This window comes from Pleurodeles waltl, chromosome 10, assembly GCF_031143425.1.
Source record: "Pleurodeles waltl isolate 20211129_DDA chromosome 10, aPleWal1.hap1.20221129, whole genome shotgun sequence".
Classification (NCBI taxonomy): domain Eukaryota; kingdom Metazoa; phylum Chordata; class Amphibia; order Caudata; family Salamandridae; genus Pleurodeles; species Pleurodeles waltl.
This window is the reverse complement of record NC_090449.1, coordinates 22,317,606-22,339,294: the sequence shown is the minus strand read 5'-3', so window position 1 is coordinate 22,339,294 and position 21,689 is coordinate 22,317,606. Positions and strand designations below refer to the sequence as shown.

The following is a 21,689-nucleotide window of genomic DNA, read 5'->3' as shown; positions in this document are numbered from 1 at the left end:
ATATGGCAGGAAAAGACGAAATTGTGAAGCAGGGTTGACCAATTTATGTGGCAACAAAGTCAGGTTACGACATTACAGTGCCAATAGCTTTAACAAGCAAATGCAAGACCTATTGCATTACAAATGCTTGTTCAAGTATCTTTGCACAGCCAGTCTCCAGTGCCAACACACATCATTCTCACAGAGATCAATTGAGAAAAGGCATGGATGAGTCGTAGAGTCCTTAATTATTGCATGATGCACCACAACAATCTGACTTGTAGGCGTGTAGCACATTTTTAAGATAAACATGGTGGACTAAACCAGTTAAATTCACAACTGTCTTCCTTCTCAGTTTGTGTATCCTATAATGATTATTAAACTATACATATTCTACAGCATGGACAGGCATATTAAAGTTTTTCGGTGAACATTGAAAAACATGATCTTTCTATTCTTGTGGCATGAAAAGGTATATTTTGAGAGACCATGGATAATATCCAGTGGCGGAATAAAACACGAATGAAAGCCTACCTATGTCAGATTACCCAGACTCCTTCAATCTGTGTTATATAAGGCATGTGTACATTTTTAAACCGTAACTGCTTTTCTAAGTTTTTGCATTTTATGTATTTGCATTTTTCTAATTAATAGAATTTAACAGAGCACGCTTTATAGGCCTTGTCAAAATAAAGTGAAGATTAACACAGATGTACATTTGGGATAAGCGCCCAAGTAGGCAGGGATACTCAGCGCTTACGATCAGAGATACCCCTGAAGGAGAAGCAAGTTATATTAGAGCACTGCCAAACTAGGACAGCGTATTCCAAGTAGAACTGTTTGCTACAATAAAATGTCTAAACAATACACAGGTAGAGCTAGATCTAGGCAGGAATTTATGCCCACAAAATTTATGAGGTCTAGCTTTTGTTGGTGGTGGAAACAATGTACATGTTTCTTGTGGCTAATCAAACAAAATTGTTTAGGATTACACAATACCTATGGCTACTCCAGGAAGCATCCATACAGTACCCCTGCAGCCCACTAACAAAGATGCAGTCTACAGTTGGTATGAAGAACTACTCCTACATACAAATTTGGCAAGTCTAATCCAGAAAAGGTTCATTCGCTGGGATTAACTCTGCTCTCAAATTTTTAGCAGGCCTACAGTTCCAGGCACACACCTCTTTCCACAGCAGAAAGGCCAGATGAACAGGGCTTCATTCCCCAGGTTGCTAGTTATTCGCACACCTCAGAAGCCTCATCTGTGAACATAAGTTCTAGTTTGTGAGTACTTACCTTACCAAAATATTACATTTCTTTTGAACAAGGATAGAGGATGAGGATTCACCACCAATCTCAAACAGCCTAAATAATGTGTTTAAGATTCTAGGGTTTGTGCACATCACAAACTGGATGTTTTATTTAATATAATCTGTGGCAAGGAAAGCCCCACGTGAGCTCCATTAAAATTGGCATTTTCTATGGCTGTACTCCACATGTTCTACAGCAAACCTTTTGCTTGTATGCTCTCCTGCCAAATGTTTACAAGTTTTTTTGTGTTTTTTTTTTTTTTTTTTTAACTCCTAGCTTAACATCTCCTTCCAGCTCAACTGTGAACCGTGAGCTAAACACTTGAGACTCTAGTCTCCATTGTACCCAACCCTCCTCCCCCAGAGGCCCAATGTTCGGTTACCCTCCTTCTGGCTGTCAACCAAACACAATGATCATAACCAAAGATTAAGAAAAACCCTCCGGGAAACCAAAGAAAAGATCCATGATGTTTATTCTGGTTTTCAAACGGCACTGTCGAGGGGTCACACCCTGGCCAGACTTAGACAGCATGAATGGCCCGCCACCTGTTCAGGGGGCCCTTGGTGGGGATGTACTTCACACCGCAGCCATCCGGCACCAGGCGCTTCTCTGCACACATGCCCTCGAACTCGTCTGCGTTGAATTTGGTGAAACCCCATTTCTTGGAGATGTGAATCTGGTTAAAAATAAATTAAGAAGGCAGTGTCAGGAAAAAGGCTCAAGTTCATGAAGTACCAAGCAAGACTATCAAGTATTACTTAAGTAATGGAGAGCTCATCCCACAAGTGACAACGCAACAGATAACGACGTGCACTCGCTTGTCTCCGGGGTCCCTTAGAGCGCTCCATACCAGAGATGGAGCACATACACAACCCCGGAGGTCACTGTATGCAGCCATTGCACACCACCTCCCCACAGGAAAGGGAGCTGGTCGGCTTAATTAACTGCAAAGCTAAACACTGTTCTCCTGGCAGCGAGAGCATGCACAATCCGCTTCTTGGCCAGTATGAAGTTAATTTCAAGAGCATCTTAAGCCGCACAAGTACTGCAGAGCACTCACCTTTTGGCGCCCTGGGAACTTGAACTTGGCTCTCCGGAGAGCCTCGATCACATGTTCCTTGTTGGAAGCCTTGGTGCGGACAGACATGATCACCTGCCCAATGTTCACACGGGCCACAGTGCCCTGGGGTTTGCCAAAGGCTCCACGCATTCCGGTCTGAAGTCTGGAAGGAAAGAGGAGCACTTGGTTAGCCCTGGCCAATAGCCTCTAAATGGACAGTGACACGACAACTTTCAAGGCCCCACTGGAGCAACAATCAACTCACAAACATACAACTGAGCAGAGTGCGCGGGGGAACAAGCGTTTGTCTCCAAGGTCCCTTTAAGCTCTCCGTACATGAGACGGAGCACATACACAAACCCAGGAATGTCACTGTATGCAGCCATTGCACACCACCTCCTGATGGCGGCAGGAGCTGGTCGGCTTAATTGACTGCAAATATCAGAACGGAGCCCACTGGGGAAAGTGGGCAACTGAAGAAACTTGTAATCCACTGACGAGAATGGACAAGTCAGTTCAAAGCGCATGTCCCACGTGCAAATCAATAATGATGGACTTCACATTGGAGTGAATCGGACTAGCTCACATTTAAAACCCCAAGCTATTACTTTTGGCAGCGTAAGTCCAACGAGAAACTTTTACTGTGTGTAAATTCATCAATCCCCCATAGCACCTTCACACGCTGAGGCTTCCCTCACCTATCAGCACCGGCACAGGACAACATCTTGTTGATGCGGATGACGTGGAACGGATGCAGGCGCACTCGGATGTGGAAACCATCCTTGCCACAGCTCTTCACCATGTACTTGTTGCAACAAATGCGGGCAGCTTCCAGTGCTAGGATTCAAAGGAGGAAAGAGAAGAGTTCAGGCTAAAAGAACTATCCAGTGAAACTTCAAAGTCACCAAACCCACGATGGCATATGTTGATAGGATCCATCACAGCGTACTCTTCACTTAAGAGGGGAGCGTTTCATTAACCTCGAACACATCGCACATCCTATGCGGCAGGCCGACCTTCAACTAACCAGGCGCTGTTCAAGCAGACTACGCATGCTGTGTGTGCACTACAAAGAGTGTTATGGACCCCTTTAGACTGCACCACAACCATGGCGGCCAGATAAGGCAAATTTACCCTGAAGCACTTAAACCAGCAGCAAGATGTGGGAGCCACGGAAAATGGGTACTCCCAACTAACAAGGCTTCAACCTATGTAAGTGGGGAGGAAGTGTGCAATATATATGATCTACTGGCCCTCACACCAGAGGAAACCCACTGCCTGCATCCTTCCCTTACCTTCAGAGGACAGCTGCTCACACTCATCCGACACCATGTGGCCGCACAGAGGGAACTCGTCCACCTTTGCCTTCTTTCTGCCCAAATCGAAAATCCTAATCTTGGGATCTAAGAGAAAGTGAGGCAATCACAGCTGTACTTAAAATCACAAAACATTTCATATTTAGAAACGACGCAAGTGGTAGCTGCCCTACAAGATCACAAGCATTTCAACTCCTACGACAAGCACTGATCTTATCGAGATCCACTGGTGTTATCGAGATCCAATGTGTGCAGCCATTTATAAAAGATTTGAGCACACAGATTTACATTCCAGCCCACACCAGCAATTGTTAGAACCCACTGCCAGGGAACAATCCCGAGTTTAAGGAAAGCTACAGCCCTTTCTAAGACGTACGTGTACGTTATAGAGTACGATTTGATATACTCGAGCAACACTATCAGGTACATACCAATTTCAATTTTCAGGATATCCCCGGTTCATCCAAAATTGTAAAACAAGAGGCTAACACTAACGTATTTCTTTGCGAACTAAGTCAGATCTATCTCTGCGTCAAGCGGATCTCAAGTGTACAGCAGGACAGCACAAACTATACACAAACTACATTCTTTCAGAACAAGAAGGTCGAACACATTAAATGAACTCTCTTAAGACACACATTACATTGATTTCTGAAAAAGTTTAAAGGAAAAAAAAAAAAGCTTACCAGGCACACCCCTGCAGAAACGGGATTTGGGGTATGGCTTGTTTTTGCAGTATCTGTAACTGGATACAATTTTAACTAATTACTTGTTTGATACAACGCAGTTATTAAATGTACACTGGTTTTATTCCTGCGAGCTCCACGTTCTACAGTTCGATTCGCCTACAGTCCATAAGTTTTCACCCTGTTCTGTTTTGAAGGACAGAGTTTAAAACCAAAATCGTACTCAAAAGAAAGACTACAGCCCAGAACGTTCGTTGTATACGAAATCACATTGCTATAGACTACAGTCTAGAACCTTCTCCACTGAATATAAAATCACATTGGTACTGTAAAGTCTAACAGATTACTTATGCGGGCGTTACAACTGTGAAACAAGCATGGGAAGAGCCTAAAGAAGAAATTAGGACAGTAAATTAAGTAAAAAGGGTAAATGAAAGGGGATCTTGGCAGATCATGCAATCAGTATATGTACTCTGTAGAGGGAGAGGTCATTATCTGTCATGTAATTTTATTTTAACGCTGCGAGTTACTAAGTCTTCCATGTAACCTTTTTGGGGTGGGATGTGTTCTATGCCATTTGGTCAAAGGGCAAATCCTTGGGGTTCACAGAACCTGCATGTTACTTTTCAAATAAGGTGTCCTAGTGACAGCCACTCCTCCTCCCCGAGTCATCTCACTCGCCCTTGGACAACCCAGACATTCTGTGAATCCTATGGTTTTGAATGAGACCGGGAACGTATTTTGCCATTCTCTGGCTCCTTTCCTTTGCCCGAGCCAACTGTAAATTATTCCGGTGTGAAAATCTGCTATGTTTTGCCACCAAATGCTCAGGGGGCTAAGGCCACCCGTATCAACATTGGGCACGAGCGGGTCTGCCTGCCACTACAGCGTGCTGTTAATACATTATCTCTACCTGTTAAGCCCGGTAATCTCAGTCAGGTCAATGGAAAACACCACACCAGTGATAGCCTTAATCAAGTGGACTACCAGTTGGATATGGCCTTCAGGCATCGCCACCAGACATGGAAGAGGCACCCTTCAAGTTGCACAGGGATGTGGAATTCAATAAAATATGTACCTGCCCATGGAACAGGTTGTATCATAAATATACCTGTACTGCAATACCCACGTGCCCCTCAGGTGCCGTGTAGTGCGATGAAAAATAATGGTAACAATCTCATTCTATAAGGGCTCTGATAATAGCCTCTATGATTACGCCAGGGATTATACTACAGTAGGGTATGCATACTAGCAAATCCCTTATTTTGCCACCTTTCTACAGATGTACATTATGGGGCTGTGGGTAGAAGCAAGCAATAGTTCCAGTGTTGGAACAAAGTGACCTTGTACATGAACATTTTTGTATGAGCAAATCTACACATTTGGTCGAGCTAAGGCACAGTTCACAAATATTATCCAGAAGCACAATTCCCTGGCCTACTTCTGTAAATTCTTGATAACCAGTGAGTCGTAAATCTGCACTAATGCAAGAATATGTAACATGGATGCACTTCTGACTTCATTATAAACTAGGCCCCTAATTAGGTCTGGCACTAACCAAGAACTTTGTTTTTAATTAATTGTCTGCTTATTGGCTCGTTTCACTATGAGTGACAGCATTGTGCTATTTCACAAGGAAATTATTTGCACAAAGTTGTTTTGTTCAATATCAGGAACTACTGTGGCAAGGTGTTTTGTTTTAAGACATGCATTGACAAAACCAAAAAAAGCTGCCGACCAAGGTAGAACCTACTGGCTTTGCCAATGCTTGTTTATTTTCATGGTTCCCATAGTCTTGTTGAAACTTACACTCACTTTCCCATTATGGATATATATTTTTGGAAAATACTAGCATGCATAAACACATTTTACTAGATGATACATCAAATAAATTGTACATTCAATTTCAGTGGTTTAGCAAAATGATTCCACCTAGTTGCATTTTTAGCAAACGTTTAGATTTTGAAAGCAAGCAATCCTCAATATTGCTTTTAACGTTCTGCAAATATCTGCATCTAATTAGAGAGCATTTGACATAGCCTGATGCTGTTAAACTGCAATTGTGTGTACACATTTTAACACTGGAACAATTAGTAATGCAGTCTGAGCTTACATTTTCTTAGCCCACTCACCCTAATATAGGCTTTGTATTAATGAACACAAGTTTGAGCACCATTTACATATGTACATAAATGTTACCTTTACTGTATACAATGCCATTCCCTGATCCATGTGACATTGTAAACTGGCAGACAAATGGTTTGTGCTGCAAGGGTGTGGGCCTACTTGTCCCAAGGACAGAATAAATATGAAAGTGATTTGCCTGTGACCCCAAACAATATGTCCTGGAAGTCGGGCTATAGGAATTCCACACCCCTGGTTACAGCCCCAAGGTCTGATCACCGAAACAGTGCCTTAAAGTCTTCATAGTCTGTCGTTTTTTGCTAGGACAGTCCTGCTTTAAATGATCCAGGCGCAGAAGGCGAGCTTCCGGGGTCCTGGGAACACAGACAGGATATCTTGCCCCTAAAACATGGCATTTCCGATGTGCTCCTTGAAACCATCTGTTCTTGTCCCCTCCCTCATCCCTAGCACCAAGAAGCTTTGCTGAATAGCCACAGCATAAATACAGACACCACATTCAAGTATTACAAACCACTGAATATGAACACCTACCAAATATAAAAAAAGCATCACAATTTCACACAAGAGATTTATTAAAGAACCAAAGCTGTGTTGCAATGTGGGAGTAGGAATTATCACCCATATCGACTAGAACAGTGGTCCCCAAACTGTGGTCCAGGGACCCGTAGTCTCCGAAGCCTCCCCCGGGTGTCCACGACTGCTTAGGAATTAAATAGATTAGGTTACCAGATTTCAGTAATGACTTAGTGGAGGGTCCCCTGATTCAAATAATGATTCAGTGGTGGTGGTGGGGGTCCCAGTAATGTTAAAGTGTGGGTCCACATAAGCCAAAAGGGTGGGAACCACTGGACTACAACAAAGTCACTAGCCCACCTCAGGGAAATCACGAGTTATAACAGGCCAGTAGAAGCCTGGTAAAAACAAGTGACTGGTATCAAATAGCCTAGTTTTTAGAGGAGATACGTGCGGGGCACATTCACAAAGCGGCTGAAAGGGGAAGAGCCAGGGTCAGGTCACATTTCTTATAATCAGATTATCCTGGGTTGCTGAAGGGCAGTGTGAGCTGAGAGTTTCAGTGGACGCTCTGAAGACGACATGCCATACTCAGGCGTTCACTTTAAGGCACCCGGTGGCAGCTGCACCGCCACCACGCTGCTTAGCTGTGCAGGACACATAACGAAGCCAACAGACCACATGTGCTCCTAAAAGGCGCGCAGAAAGCAAAATTGCACGTGCAAGTATTTCACATTAGTGCTTGGAAAAAGCAGGCTTTCAGAAGTGTGTATACTTTTGATTTAAGCGTGATTAGCATGTATTTTTCTTTACTACCGGCTCACAAGTCCAAACCTCGCGTGCCTCAAGTTCATAGCGGAGGTCTTGATGGGGTGCATGTGCCACCCTGGCACGAGGGGGCCGAGACTGATGGGGCATCTACAGACCGGTTGAGGGCCTGTGTGCAGCGGAGCTTCGGGAGCCTCTGGGGGTTGGGGGCTTTAATGCAAGGGCCCTGGGGCACCCCTGCAGGGCTAGCCTGGGGGGCCGCGTGACACTAGGTGCTGTCAATTATACTGCATGACTAGGACACCCCCTACCACAACCCCCCCTTTCAGCAGTCACCCCTACACCAACCTAAGCCCGGCCAAAAGGGGTCTTAACCCTCCACCAGTGACATATAATGACTTCCCACACATGACAGACCCTCCAAGAACAACTCCCCCCGAGCAGCACATGGTACAGCCCGGGACGTGCCACTTACCATCGCGCGGGGCGGCGACCCATGGCGGCTGCTGCTGGTCACCTGCGGAGTAAGAGGGAGAACCGTTAGCAGAGCGCGGGAAGAGTCTGGGAGGCGCAGGCAGCGGGCGGGACCCCGAAGAGACCGGGCCAGCTCAGAACAGCCGCCGCCATTTCACTCACCTCGCCGAGCGGAAAGAGAGAGACCCCGCGCATGCGCACGGGATATAAGTCTAGGCCTGTCCCACTGGCATGCACTTCCGGCGAAGCGGACATGTTTGATCTGGAACACTTCAATAGGAAGCAAGAGAAGAGACGTCGTCGGGCTTGGATGTGGGCGTGAATCCGACTGCCATCTTTCCACGGGCTGTTTCTTTTATAAGACATGAAATGTGAGACTTCTTTTTGTCCCCAGTACGTATTGTGGCGGCCACCATGACTCTGCCCCTTTTTGCTGGTGAAGCCCTTTACACCAGAACGGCGTCCATGTTGGAACGGGAACCTTCCTGTTAAAAAAAGGTCTGAGTGCAAAAAGTCTTCATGCGACTATTACGTTTTTTTAAACATTTACCATGTAAAGGACGTGGCTATTACCTACGCGGTTTGTATTTAACCCCTTCTCTGCCAGGCCTTTTCCCCCTCACGTGCCAGGTATTTTTTTATCTATTTGGGGCTAGTCCCTCATAACTTTTTGTCCACTTAAGCTACCCACGCCAAATTTGTGTCTTTTTTCCCCCAACATCCTAGGGATTCTAGAGGTATCCAGAGTTTGTGAGTTTCCCTGAAAGAGACCAAGAAATTAGCCAAAATACAGCAACAAATTTGTTTTAAAAAAAATTGAAAAAAAGGCTGCAGAAGAAGGCTTGTGTTTTTTTTCCCCTGAAAATGGCACCAACAAAGGGTTTGACGTGCTAAAATCACAATCTTCCCAGCTTTCAGGAACAGGCAAACTTGAATCAGAAAACCACATTTTTCAACACAATTTTGGCATTTTACTACCCCATTTTTAGGGTCGAGCCTGTCGCAGCGAGACGCTTTTGTATTTAGAAAAGGGCTCGGAGCCCTGTCAACTTCTCATCAGTGTTTTTTATTGGTTCGTGGGCTTGCCTAGTAAAATCTGCTTGCTTTAATTAGACGAAGGCACACATACCTCATGCCTTTTCCGGTCACTAGCCCTCCTCGAGCGCATCGACCAAGTACAGAAAACATGCGAGGCTCGCTGTTTTCCATGGGGCTCGTGGACTTCTTTTTCTCTAATTTACAAGCGCGATCTCGCTTGGCAGAAAACAAGGGCTTTACATAGTTAATTTCACTTTTTCGGGTTATGTACATAAATGCACTTTTGCCCGATAGGTGAAAAGTCGGGTTAGGAGTTTTCAACGCGATCAGCTCTAACATGAGCAAACGCGAGACCCGTTGCACTGTAAATGCTTGTTACTATTGTTTGTGCTCAGATTTTCAAAAGCAATATACCATTACGTCTGCTGCACTCTTCTGGTTGCGGGGATATATAGGGCTTGCAGGTTCAACAAGAACCCTAGGTACCCAGAGCCAATAAAGGGGCTGCACCTTGCAATGGGTTTTCATTGTATACCGGGTATACAGCAATTCATTTGGTGAAATATGAAGAATGAAAAATAGGTATCAAGGAAAACTTTGTATTTCCAAAATGGGCACTAGATAAGGTGTTGAGAAGCAGTGGTTATTTGCACATCTCTGAATTACGGGGTGCCCATACTAGCATGTGAATTACAGGGCATTTCTCAAATAGATATCTTTTTGACAGACTTTCTTACATTTGGAAGGAAAAAATGTAGAGAAAGACAAAAGCAATAACAATTGTTTTGCTATTCTGTGTTCCCCCAAGTCTCCCAATACAAATGGTACCTCACTTGCCTGGGTAGGCCTACTGCCCGCGACAAGAAATGCAACATGAGCACCTCACATTTTTACATTGAAATCTGACGTGTTTTTTGGAAAGTGCCTAGCTATGGATTTTGGCCTCTAGCTCAGCCAGCACCTAGGGAAACCTATTAAACCTGTGCATTTTTGAAAACTAGACACCTGGGGGAATCAAGAGATGGGCTGACTTGTGGGGCTCTCACCAGGTTCTGTTACCCAGAATCCTTCGCAAACCTCAACATTTTGCAAAATAAACACTTTCCTCTCATTTCGGTGATAGAAAATTCTGGAATCTGAGAGAAGCCACAGGTTTCCTTCCGCGATCCTTGCCTAAGCAATTCCCCTTCCATCCCTGCCCTGGGGGGTGGAGGGGGCTCATGGGGGGAGCGCTCACCCTATGAGCTGGGTGCAGGACGAGCTGGTCTCATCCTCAACACACGGCAACCTTGGCTGAGGACGAGACCAGCTCATACCGGGCACCCGAGGGGTTAAACTAGAAGAAAGAACAAAACTAAATTGTCGCGAGGACCTCTTCTGTAAACATATAGGGGACAATATTATTATTATAAAGTTTTACTCTATTGCAGGACCAATAAACTACACAAGGTTTCCGCATTTAATAAAAAAAAAAGTTTAGAACCAAAAACTGCCTCACTGCATTTTTATGCCAAAACCTTCTAAAGCAATTTGACAGGTTAGATTTTAAGTTTTAGGATACTCCCCATTTTATTTTTTCCCCACATATGACATTATTTTACCTTGCAGCTTGTACTTGCACCCTTGTTTTAACACATACAGGATAAACATTGATTTAAGTACATGCCATATTCATACATCTGAGAAGCAGAAAGATGGACATTTTAAAAAATGGTGGATTTTATTTTACCCAGTGGTTTGTACTAAAGTGTGGACAATTTCAGGTGGGAGCTTTCAATACCCGTAGTCTCCCACCAAATCGAGTCTGTTGGCATGCACGCATATGTCATTATTAATTTTCTACATGAGCTTCGTCTTGCTACACTCTTCTCCCAGGTGAGAAATATACATGTCAACCTCTTGAATTAACAATGCGGGTGAAGTCAGGTGTGTAAGAGGGTAATCTCATTAGGTGAATGACCATGGAACAAAAAGGGGTGACACCCACCAAATGCAGATTAGTTGACAGGTATGGTGACGCTATCATCAACATGTTGGAGGGTTAGCTCCATGAGTTTAACTTTTGTGACTTGAACAAAGCGGTGATCAGTAGGTCACAATTTTGAGTCCTGGCAAGGCAACTGAGCCCTCTGCCCTTCAGTATCTACCAGTACAGCTAGAGCCTACCGCAGTAATGCGGGTGAAGAAGGAAGGCTGGCGAGTGAGCACGTAAATTAAGGAGTATGGAAGATGCCCAATCAGAAACAGGCTTTTGGTATGTTATCTCTTACTGGAGTACACAAGTCCTCTTTTCTGTAGTTGGTCAGGAAATAAAAATAAACCCATAGGCCTACTCAGCTCTTATTGGATTGTAGTAAAATATTTTAATTATTAAGAGCCTGGTTTCGATTTCATCAGATGGGTTACTCTGTCACAATGTTGACGGATCGCCCGTCCTCCAAAATATAAATCCCATTATATCCTATGGGATTTAGATTTTGGCGGACTGGCTACCTGTCACCATTGTGACAGAGTAACCTGTCCGCCAAGATCTAAATCAGGCCCTAAATGTCCTAACGTATGGCAGCACTGGGCTCTCTTAGTCCGTCACACCCCTTTTTTGTTCTTGTGATTCTCCAGATTAAAGATTTCACTTCTCATGAAGTTTTAGTGCCACCTCCTTTGCTCAGTGTTGCTTTTGCCCTGTCATGGTGCCACATTACCAAACAGGCTGCAAGCTTCCGCTTCTCTGCATACTTGTAACACACAAAAAACACTCTTGCTGGTATTATCTATGAGCAGTTCATGATTCCATCTGTCAGGCACCATTTGGCATGTGCAGATAAAATATAATTGCTTCTGTACACAAGAGCATCACATGTACTTATGCTCTTCTCGATCAGTTTCAGTAACAATTTAACTAGAATATTAGGTCTGTCTTCTTTCCTGAAGATCATTTTTCAATATATATAAGGCAACAGTTCATACTTGTTGGGTCCCTCTTGGGTTTTTAAAAATAATTTATTCTAACTGTTGCTATGTCTCAGACAGCTGAACTCACACAGAGTATTTTCCAGGCTCAGCAGGAAGTGGAATTCTTCCAACCTGAATTGTATTAATGTATTGGTAAGTCAGTAAATTAAGTTATACAGAGAGAGCGGTTGCTACTTGAAAGCAGATTTTCACAAATAAATTAAATAAATCTTTAAGGAAGACCTTAGCATCACAGATCTCTCACCCACTTAATGGTAGTACCTAGTAATTACAGCTTTGAAACAGATTAAATTAAGTTCAGCAAAATCACAAAAAATGCATTAAAAAGTAAAAATATAGTTATCAATGTGACTGGAGTTGTGGAACCTTCTGCTTTTCGTCTTTCTGACATTGTAGGTTCTGTAATAGGCAGTACCCATCTAGCCAGATAATAGACTGTATGTTCCAGATGGAGACAAAATGTCTCATGAAAGACAAAGGGGCAGACATACAAGAAAGTGACACATCAGTCCAGATGCACCACTTTTCTTGCACCCCCTATCGACACCATGGTTGCACTGTATTTACAATACGGTGCATCATGGCGGTCAATATTTTTGACACTTTTGTGGCACTTTGGTACACTAGCGTCAAAAAAATTGATGCTAGTGCAGCAAAAATCACAGGGAGGCTCATAGATTATTATGGGAGCTTCACTTTAACAGCTGTCCTGAAATGATGGGAAAAAAAGGAGAGTGAAATCTTGTATATATCACTGTGCCATTTTTTCAGGCCTCACAGTGGGAGAACACCCCCCTTGCATACATTATGCCTGACACAGGCATAATGTGGTGCAAAGGGTTCCAAAGTGATGCATTGCATGCATTGCACCACTTTGTAAATATGACACAGGGAATGGCCACCTTAACGCCACCGTAGCATCATAAAAATGACACTGAGGTAGCTTTCAGGCAGCGCTAGGGGCTTGTAAATCTGCCCAATAGTGCAGCAGTACTGATTCTAAATACTGATTCAGTCTCTGGAATTATTCCAAAATCCTCTGACATGCAAATTGATGCAGGTGAAGAAGTTTTGATCTGATTCAGTCAAAACAGTAAAAAAGCCAAACATTCTTCCATATTCACAAATGACATGTACTTCTGCAAAATAATGAAACAATGTTAGACATGGTAGGTGAAGTACTGTTTGATCTTTCTCTCCTTCAGCAGCCCTTTCCCCTGAGCTGGCTCCCCAGGGAAATATCTCATGCACATGAGAGCTCATTTGCCCAATCTATACTTGGCAAACTTAACACTGAATGTTACTGAATGTCTAAGACCTTCTACGTCATATTCTAGTGCTTGGATATTGAGTTAACACCCTTTTTCTTTCTTCAGTGTGTTGTTCTTTCTGGACTTGAGTCATAAATTCAGTGACCGATATGTCTCCCACCAGTTCATCAATGGGTACAGTGGGCAGGGGATCAGTGAAATGTTAGGTAGAAACATACCCATGGCGGGACCAGGCATCAGCTTTCGCATTTTTTCTTTCCAGGTCAAAAAGTAATAACAAAGTCATACTCACTAAAGAATTCTGCCCACCATTTTTGTCTGGCAGAAAGGGCATGGCCTGATTTCAGAAACTTTAAATTGAGATGCTCTGTCAAAATAGTAACAGTATGTTCAGCACCCAAAGGGTAATGACGCCATTCTTCATGCACCACTTTTATGATCAATAATTATTCTCTGCTGTACTAAGGGCCTGATTTAGAACAAGGCGGACGGGTTACTCCATCACAACAGCAACAGATATCCCGTCCGCCAAAATCTAGATCCCATTGGATACAATGGGATTTAGATTTCGGCGACGGGATTTCCGTCACCACTGTGACAGAGTAACCCATTCTCCAAGTTCTAATTCGGGCCCTAAGTCTGAGTGAAAATACACAACTGGGTGTAACTGTCCAGTAGATGGATGACATTATGATAATGCTCCCTTGATGATAGCACTTTGTGAAGCTTCAGCTTCCATAGTACACGGATAGGGTAAGTCATGGTGGCTAAGTACCGGTGCTGTGACAAATCATTCGTTTACGATCTGAAAATCTTTCTCAGCTTCAGAAACCCATTGAAACCTTCCTCCTCTTTTCAACAAACGAGTACTAGGAGAGACAACAGTAGAGAACATGTAAATGAAACGCCAATAAGAGTTGGCAAAGCCCAAGAAACTTTGCACTTCTCTCACAAACTGAGGGAATTTCCGTTTTTCAATGGGTTCCACCATTTTTTCTTTCCATTTCGAACCCTTAAAAGAAACGAAATATACATTTCTCTAATTTGGCAAAAAAGATGATTGCCTTGCATGACATATGTGTTTAATGATACAGTTTGAGTAGAATAATATATCTTTCTAGACCACTACACAAATATCAAGGAACTCGTGCAGTACTTAATTTCTGAATTATTGGAAGGCAGCTGGGGCATTCTACAACCCAAAAGACATAACAAGGCATTCAAAAAGTACACGCTTAGTTCTAAATGGCAAGGACTGTCTGTCCTTCACAGTGACACTGTTAAGCACCCTTTAATCAGTGCAAGTTCAGAGCTCCCCCCCTTTCTTAGGAACAAAAAATAAAAGAGAAGAGACTGGGATGAACGGATAACTCCAGTTTCTAAAAGTTCATCCAAATGTCCCCTAAGATGAAGATGTTCATGATCTGTGAGGGCATAAATCCTACTGCAAGGAAGTTGAGCCCTAGGCTGAAGAGCAATCATACATTTAAAGGGGCGATGAGGTGTGTTATATTCCCACTAACCTGAAGTTCCAGATCTGCAGAAGTGAAGATGGTCCAGCAGTCCTCCCCCAGAACCAGTCTCAATACACAACTAAAAACGAGTGTTGGCAACCAATCTCAGGGAGGAAGGAGGTAGATGAGGGACAAAGGACAACACACAATGCAAAGGAATCTCGATCTTCATCACAATTGATCAGCGAGCTTCTCACTCAGAAAATCCCCTCATTACTGGATTTGAGTCTATAGAGGGATACAAACGCACCCATTAGTTGTCAGTGATTATTCTAAGAACAATGTCGAAGCATAAGGATCTCTGTGCTGGGTCCCTTTAATAATAGCACTCACCATGGAGAGAACACTGCAGCCATCACAGGGAGGTGAGTTACCATAAGTTGTACAACTTATTGCAAACATTACTAGGATGCTTTCAATAAAGTTCCAGAATACTGCTTTTCCACCTAAGGAATCATAATGGCCACAGGAACAAAAGCATAGCTCCAACAAAGTGAAGGAAAAGTGAGAACAATATGTATGTTTTCTGAAAACATTAGTTGTCTACTCATGCAGGATCAGTGCACTGACCTGGGTTGGGGTGGCATTCCCACCAACAGGGGAGTGTGGATTTAAGCATGGAAAAAGAACAGGACTGCTGCGGGGAAAAAATAAGCAATGCTAAACCGCGTCCACGGCACTGAAGGCTGATGCAAGGAATCCGGAAAGGCCAGCGAAGGCTGTTCGACAGCATCAATGCGTGAATACGTTGAAATGCAAGAAGAGCTAAAAAAACGCTCAAAAGCAAGGAGGCAGGGCCACAAATCAAACAGGAAACTTGAAGACAAGCAATGATAAAAGCATAGGCCTGGCTTAAATACAGAGCCGCTGCCCCGCTCCAGGATGCCCTTGCTACAGGTCCCTCACACTCTCTCAAACCTTGCGGGAAGTCGGCACAGTGTGAGGGATAAAGAGCAGAGATGAACAGGACCAGGAATTAGTTTAAACATAACAAGTGTTCATTCTACCCCGCGGATTTAACATCACCAGAAACTGGTAGGAGGGCTCAACCTAGAGGCTCTATTAAGGGCGATAAACCAAAGAGGTCAGAAAGCAATGACCCGCCGGAGACCGACTGCGCAAGAAGCACGAGGCGTAGCAAGGTGGTAAAGCAGTAGGTCTCTTTTTGCCAAATACATCTGTAAAGTCCTGATAATCTTCATTGATTATAGAGTCTCCTTTTCCCAAAATATCAGGTAAGAGTCCTTGATTATTTTGTTTCTTTCTGAAAGCACTTTGATAATAAGACAACAAAAAGTTCAAACCTCTGGATGTCCAACGATAGTTGGGATATGTTGATATAGCTAAGAAATTGCAAGAAATGCCCGGAACTGATGTGAAGAAATGAAATCAAACCAGACTTGTTCTTGGTGGTTTTCGAAAATCATCCTAGTTAGCTGAACAATTTGGGTAACTATTGGGACAGATAAAATCTCTCTCCCATCAGTAGTACATTTTTCCCAACTTGTTTATATCACAGATGAGATAACCTAACTCTTTAATGAAAGAAGAGTCCATAAAATTTCCAGTCGCCCCAGAATCAATGAACATGTTAACAGTAACTTTTTTATTAAGTATCCACTCTAACTGCACTGGTCCATAAAAGAGACTATTATAATTCTCAGAAGGAGAGTTGACAAGTTCTTTAGAGACCTTAACACCCAGCTCACCTTTAAGTTGGATCTTAACAACTACCAGCCTCTGTCATTTTCCTCTTCCTCAAGGGTAAAAGAAACTGCCTATGGTTTCTACTTAGGTTTGCTAGTATACTCTCTTAAAGCCTTCCCACAATACAACTCAAAGCTTTTTATTCATAAACCCCTTGTAAAGATGATTCACAGTCCAAAGATGAGATGTAGGTTCTTTATTTGGAGCATCCTATCCACCCACAAACTGAACATTCATATCTCTTCTCAGTCCCCAGCAAATGACCTACAACACTCCACATTCCAATGTGATGTCATGAGTGACATCTGCCTCAGGAATAGAATCCCTACATTCTGCCATCAGCTAAGATGCTATGAGAGACATCTACCACACCCCTGCCTCTCTTCTTTGGTAATGGGGCCACAGACTCCCCCAGTTTGCATAGGCTCGCTTTCATCCACCAATTTAGATTCAGACTTCTTTTCCTTCTTGACAACTACTTTCTATTCACTTTTACCAAAATCAGTCCTTCTTTCCATTAGCCCGTGCTCCAATTTGATCACTACATCAGTGAGTCCATCACAGTCCTCTGGAGGATTGACTACTTAACCCAATAAATCTTTCAGATCGTTCCGTAAACCCCAGAGAGCAAAGCTCTTTTCTTATCGACCACCAAGACTCAGCAACTAGTTGTTTAAAAGTGGTCAAATGAGTGATGACATCTTTTTCTCCTTGTTTCAGTTTTAAATAATCCTCTATCTTCAGATCATATCAATCTGTGTTTATTGAAGAGTTTTTTAAATTTTGGCTCTAACGTTTTGTGTTGTACAAACGTGTATCGTCCCTTTCTACTAATGGAATGGACCACAGTGGTGCGGTTCCAGGTAGGAGAGTATGAAAGCTAATCTAGATTGATTGTCAGGAAGCTAAGCATGCTTACACATAAAGAGTAGTTGCCATTGATTTAAGAATTTACATATTATCATTATTTTTCAAGAACTTCAGAAACCGGATTATAGATGCACGGACTGAGAGTATCCAGTAAAGTAATTACTAGTCAATGCAACATTTACTTTTTCGCCTTGCACCTTTGTATGAGCAGTCCTCTGTTGGGGAGGGTTTTTAAACCTTTTGTCTTGTCGGTTCCTCAGTGTTCCCCTGAACACCTGAAGTGCAGGCAAAGAGGAGCAGCCAGAGGGTGAAACTCACAGACTTCAGGACTCTGCACACATCAGGAAAGAAGAACTGGAGTAACAGAAATCAGGTAAGTCAACCCAGGTGCATAGAAAGCCAATAGCAGGCACGGTGGGGCTCTCGGACGCATCTTTTGTATGTTTCCGCCTCTGAGAACCATGGCCGCGCAGTGCGCAACCTTCCAGGGGTGGGGCTCCAATGCACAGGATGCGGCCCTAACAACCAGACCGGATCTTGTGCATCGAAACACATACTCTCTCTACTGAACCACAGCAGTTGTGACACTCCTTATTCAGAAGTAAAGAATGTGATGCTTGATAGGCTGCCCCTGATCTTGCCATAGCATTCCCACACCTTTTATGAGCTACCCATTATTTGGTGCAGGAATACAAGTTACTATCCCTTCACCAAATAACGGGCATCAGATATTTCCCATCCTGAATGGGGAATAACATGCAGACCCAGTTCCACTTCCCCAAGCCATCTCCTATTTCAGACTTAATAATGGGCCTTTTACCAAGGTGTACTATAGGTTGGGGGTATAGGGCAGAGCAAGGTCTCACAAGGGCAGGGCAATACTTAGGGTAGTGTTATATACTACCCCCTCAGTGCAAAAAAGGAGGATGAATTTAGGAGCCAGATACTTGAAACAGTTTTACCTATCGATGGGCCGTTTGCGACCAGTAAAAGGCTTCTGACCATGTACCATTCCAATTTTGTGAGTCAGTAACCTGGCACCAACATACAAAATAGGAATTACGACTCGCTATTAGGAAGGGGCGTAGCAAGGGCCAAGGGTGTCCCTTCCTAATAGCCACTTGCATGGCCATGTGTGATTGTTTTGCGACAGGGAATGGGGCCACAAAATAATCGCAGATAGAACCGTCAAGTTGGTGGTAACCCATTCGTCAACAGTCCCAAAGGGACCTCTTCCCCTTTGCGAATGGGGGTGCAAAAATGTTTTAAGAGCAGGCAGTGGTATCACAGACCACTGCCTACTCTTAAAAATAAAAAATAAAACGCTTTTGTTTTCTTTTTGTAATGCATCCTGTTATCCTCTAAGAAAAACGGGCAGCATTACAAAAACAGATTGCTTTATTTAAAAGCAACCACAGACATGGTGGTCTGCTGATCCCAGCAGGCCACCATCCCTGTGATTATAGCCATTCACAATGGGTCGCAAATTGCAACCTTCCTCATGAATATTGATGAGGCAGGTCCATATGTGACCCCCTCAGAATTGCTGACAGTGTTAAACACAGTGTCATACACCTCAGTATGCGATTTCCTGTTAGCAAATTGCTACGTTCGCTATTAGGAAATCACAAACTTTAACCTACAAACCTACATACATCTGGTCCTCAATTCTGTGTTTCTGGATCAGGAGTAAACAGAACAGGTATGATGAATTACAGATATGGTAATTTCCAGTCCAGGAACACCACCCTATTGGCAGTTGACTGGAGCGGTATCCCCAGAGGCATACCGTTCCGGGCATATGTGCCCCTCAGAAATGTAGGCCACATGGACCCTGGATGAAGCACTTTAAAATGTGATATTTTTAATGTGTCAAACAATCCATAAAAGTTCATTTTTTTATGATGTATTTTAGGATTGCTAAGCCAACATTCAGGAACACCCAGGAGGGACATTTTGTTCAAGGACAGGCAGCTCAGCATGTTAGTTGTCCATTCATTTGCATCGTAGTAAAGTCTATCATAGGGGTTAGAGAGTAATAAACTCCAATAAAAATAGGGTGGTTTCCTTCCTAGATCAAGAGACTTATCTGTGGATAAGAATAGATGGGTAGATGGTTTTGTATAGTGCTCTGTTTGGTGCTGTCTCTTTCTAAGCACTATGTAATAAACAGAAATGATGAGTGACTCCTGACATGACCTAAACATGATGAGCTGAAATTGATTCATTAAAATGCCAAACTTCGAGCGGCTGCCACTTGTATTTTCAAGAATGTATGACGTTGACTCATTAGTTATAAAGGATCTGAGTCTCTTACAAGTAATACATCCGCAAATCTCTATTTACTGGGTACCAAGCACCTCATTGTAGCACCTGGCTCTGTAGAGCACTCCAAGGCCTATTCAGGGGAGGCGGTGTGAGCGAGTAATCCCATTTCACTGGCATGCAACATCAACACTCAATTAAATCTTGTCAAATCAGTGCATTTTATTTTTTAAACTGTTTTTTTATTACACACAATACAGGGAGTGCAGAATTATTAGGCAAATGAGTATTTTGACCACATCATCCTCTTTATGCATGTTGTCTTACTCCAAGCTGTATAGGCTCGAAAGCCTACTACCAATTAAGCATATTAGGTGATGTGCATCTCTGTAATGAGAAGGGGTGTGGTCAAATGACATCAACACCCTATATCAGGTGTGCATAATTATTAGGCAACTTCCTTTCCTTTGGCAAAATGGGTCAAAAGAAGGACTTGACAGGCTCAGAAAAGTCAAAAATAGTGAGATATCTTACAGAGGGATGCAGCACTCTTAAAATTGCAAAGCTTCTGAAGCGTGATCATCGAACAATCAAGCGTTTCATTCAAAATAGTCAACAGGGTCGCAAGAAGCGTGTGGAAAAACCAAGGCGCAAAATAACTGCCCATGAACTGAGAAAAGTCAAGCGTGCAGCTGCCACGATGCCACTTGCCACCAGTTTGGCCATATTTCAGAGCTGCAACATCACTGGAGTGCCCAAAAGCACAAGGTGTGCAATACTCAGAGACATGGCCAAGGTAAGAAAGGCTGAAAGACGACCACCACTGAACAAGACACACAAGCTGAAACGTCAAGACTGGGCCAAGAAATATCTCAAGACTGATTTTTCTAAGGTTTTATGGACTGATGAAATGAGAGTGTGTCTTGATGGGCCAGATGGATGGGCCCGTGGCTGGATTGGTAAAGGGCAGAGAGCTCCAGTCCGACTCAGACGCCAGCAAGGTGGAGGTGGAGTACTGGTTTGGGCTGGTATCATCAAAGATGAGCTTGTGGGGCCTTTTCGGGTTGAGGATGGAGTCAAGCTCAACTCCCAGTCCTACTGCCAGTTCCTGGAAGACACCTTCTTCAAGCAGTGGTACAGGAAGAAGTCTGCATCCTTCAAGAAAAACATGATTTTCATGCAGGACAATGCTCCATCACACGCGTCCAAGTACTCCACAGCGTGGCTGGCAAGAAAGGGTATAAAAGAAGGAAATCTAATGACATGGCCTCCTTGTTCACCTGATCTGAACCCCATTGAGAACCTGTGGTCCATCATCAATTGTGAGATTTACAAGGAGGGAAAACAGTACACCTCTCTGAACAGTGTCTGGGAGGCTGTGGTTGCTGCTGCACGCAATGTTGATGGTGAACAGATCAAAACACTGACAGAATCCATGGATGGCAGGCTTTTGAGTGTCCTTGCAAAGAAAGGTGGCTATATTGGTCACTGATTTGTTTTTGTTTTGTTTTTGAATGTCAGAAATGTATATTTGTGAATGTTGAGATGTTATATTGGTTTCACTGGTAATAATAAATAATTGAACTGGGTATATATTTTTTTTTGTTAAGTTGCCTAATAATTATGCACAGTGATAGTCACCTGCACACACAGATATCCCCCTAACATAGCTAAAACTAAAAACAAACTAAAAACTACTTCCAAAAATATTCAGCTTTGATATTAATGAGTTTTTTGGGTTCATTGAGAACATGGTTGTTGTTCAATAATAAAATTAATCCTCAAAAATACAACTT

General features: G+C 43.2%; 1 protein-coding gene and 2 non-coding genes across 3 annotated transcripts; all 3 read right to left on the bottom strand.

Annotated features, from left to right (window-relative positions):
* Window positions 1–1,748: 1,748 nt before the first annotated feature.
* Window positions 1,749–8,412, bottom strand: RPL10 (ribosomal protein L10). The gene is made up of 6 exons (XM_069209486.1): window positions 8,257–8,412; window positions 4,356–4,414; window positions 3,649–3,756; window positions 3,052–3,190; window positions 2,354–2,516; window positions 1,749–1,969 (listed from the first exon to the last, which is right to left on the bottom strand). Exons 1-6 carry the CDS (start codon window positions 8,277–8,279, stop codon window positions 1,814–1,816), a joined length of 648 nt encoding a protein of 215 aa, XP_069065587.1. The 5' UTR covers window positions 8,280–8,412; the 3' UTR covers window positions 1,749–1,813.
* Window positions 2,110–2,243, bottom strand: LOC138262492 (small nucleolar RNA SNORA70). Its single transcript, XR_011199224.1, has one exon. It is a non-coding gene; the product is annotated as a small nucleolar RNA SNORA70 (small nucleolar RNA).
* On the bottom strand, window positions 2,656–2,791 carry LOC138262493 (small nucleolar RNA SNORA70). Its single transcript, XR_011199225.1, has one exon. It is a non-coding gene; the product is annotated as a small nucleolar RNA SNORA70 (small nucleolar RNA).
* Window positions 8,413–21,689: the final 13,277 nt, after the last annotated feature.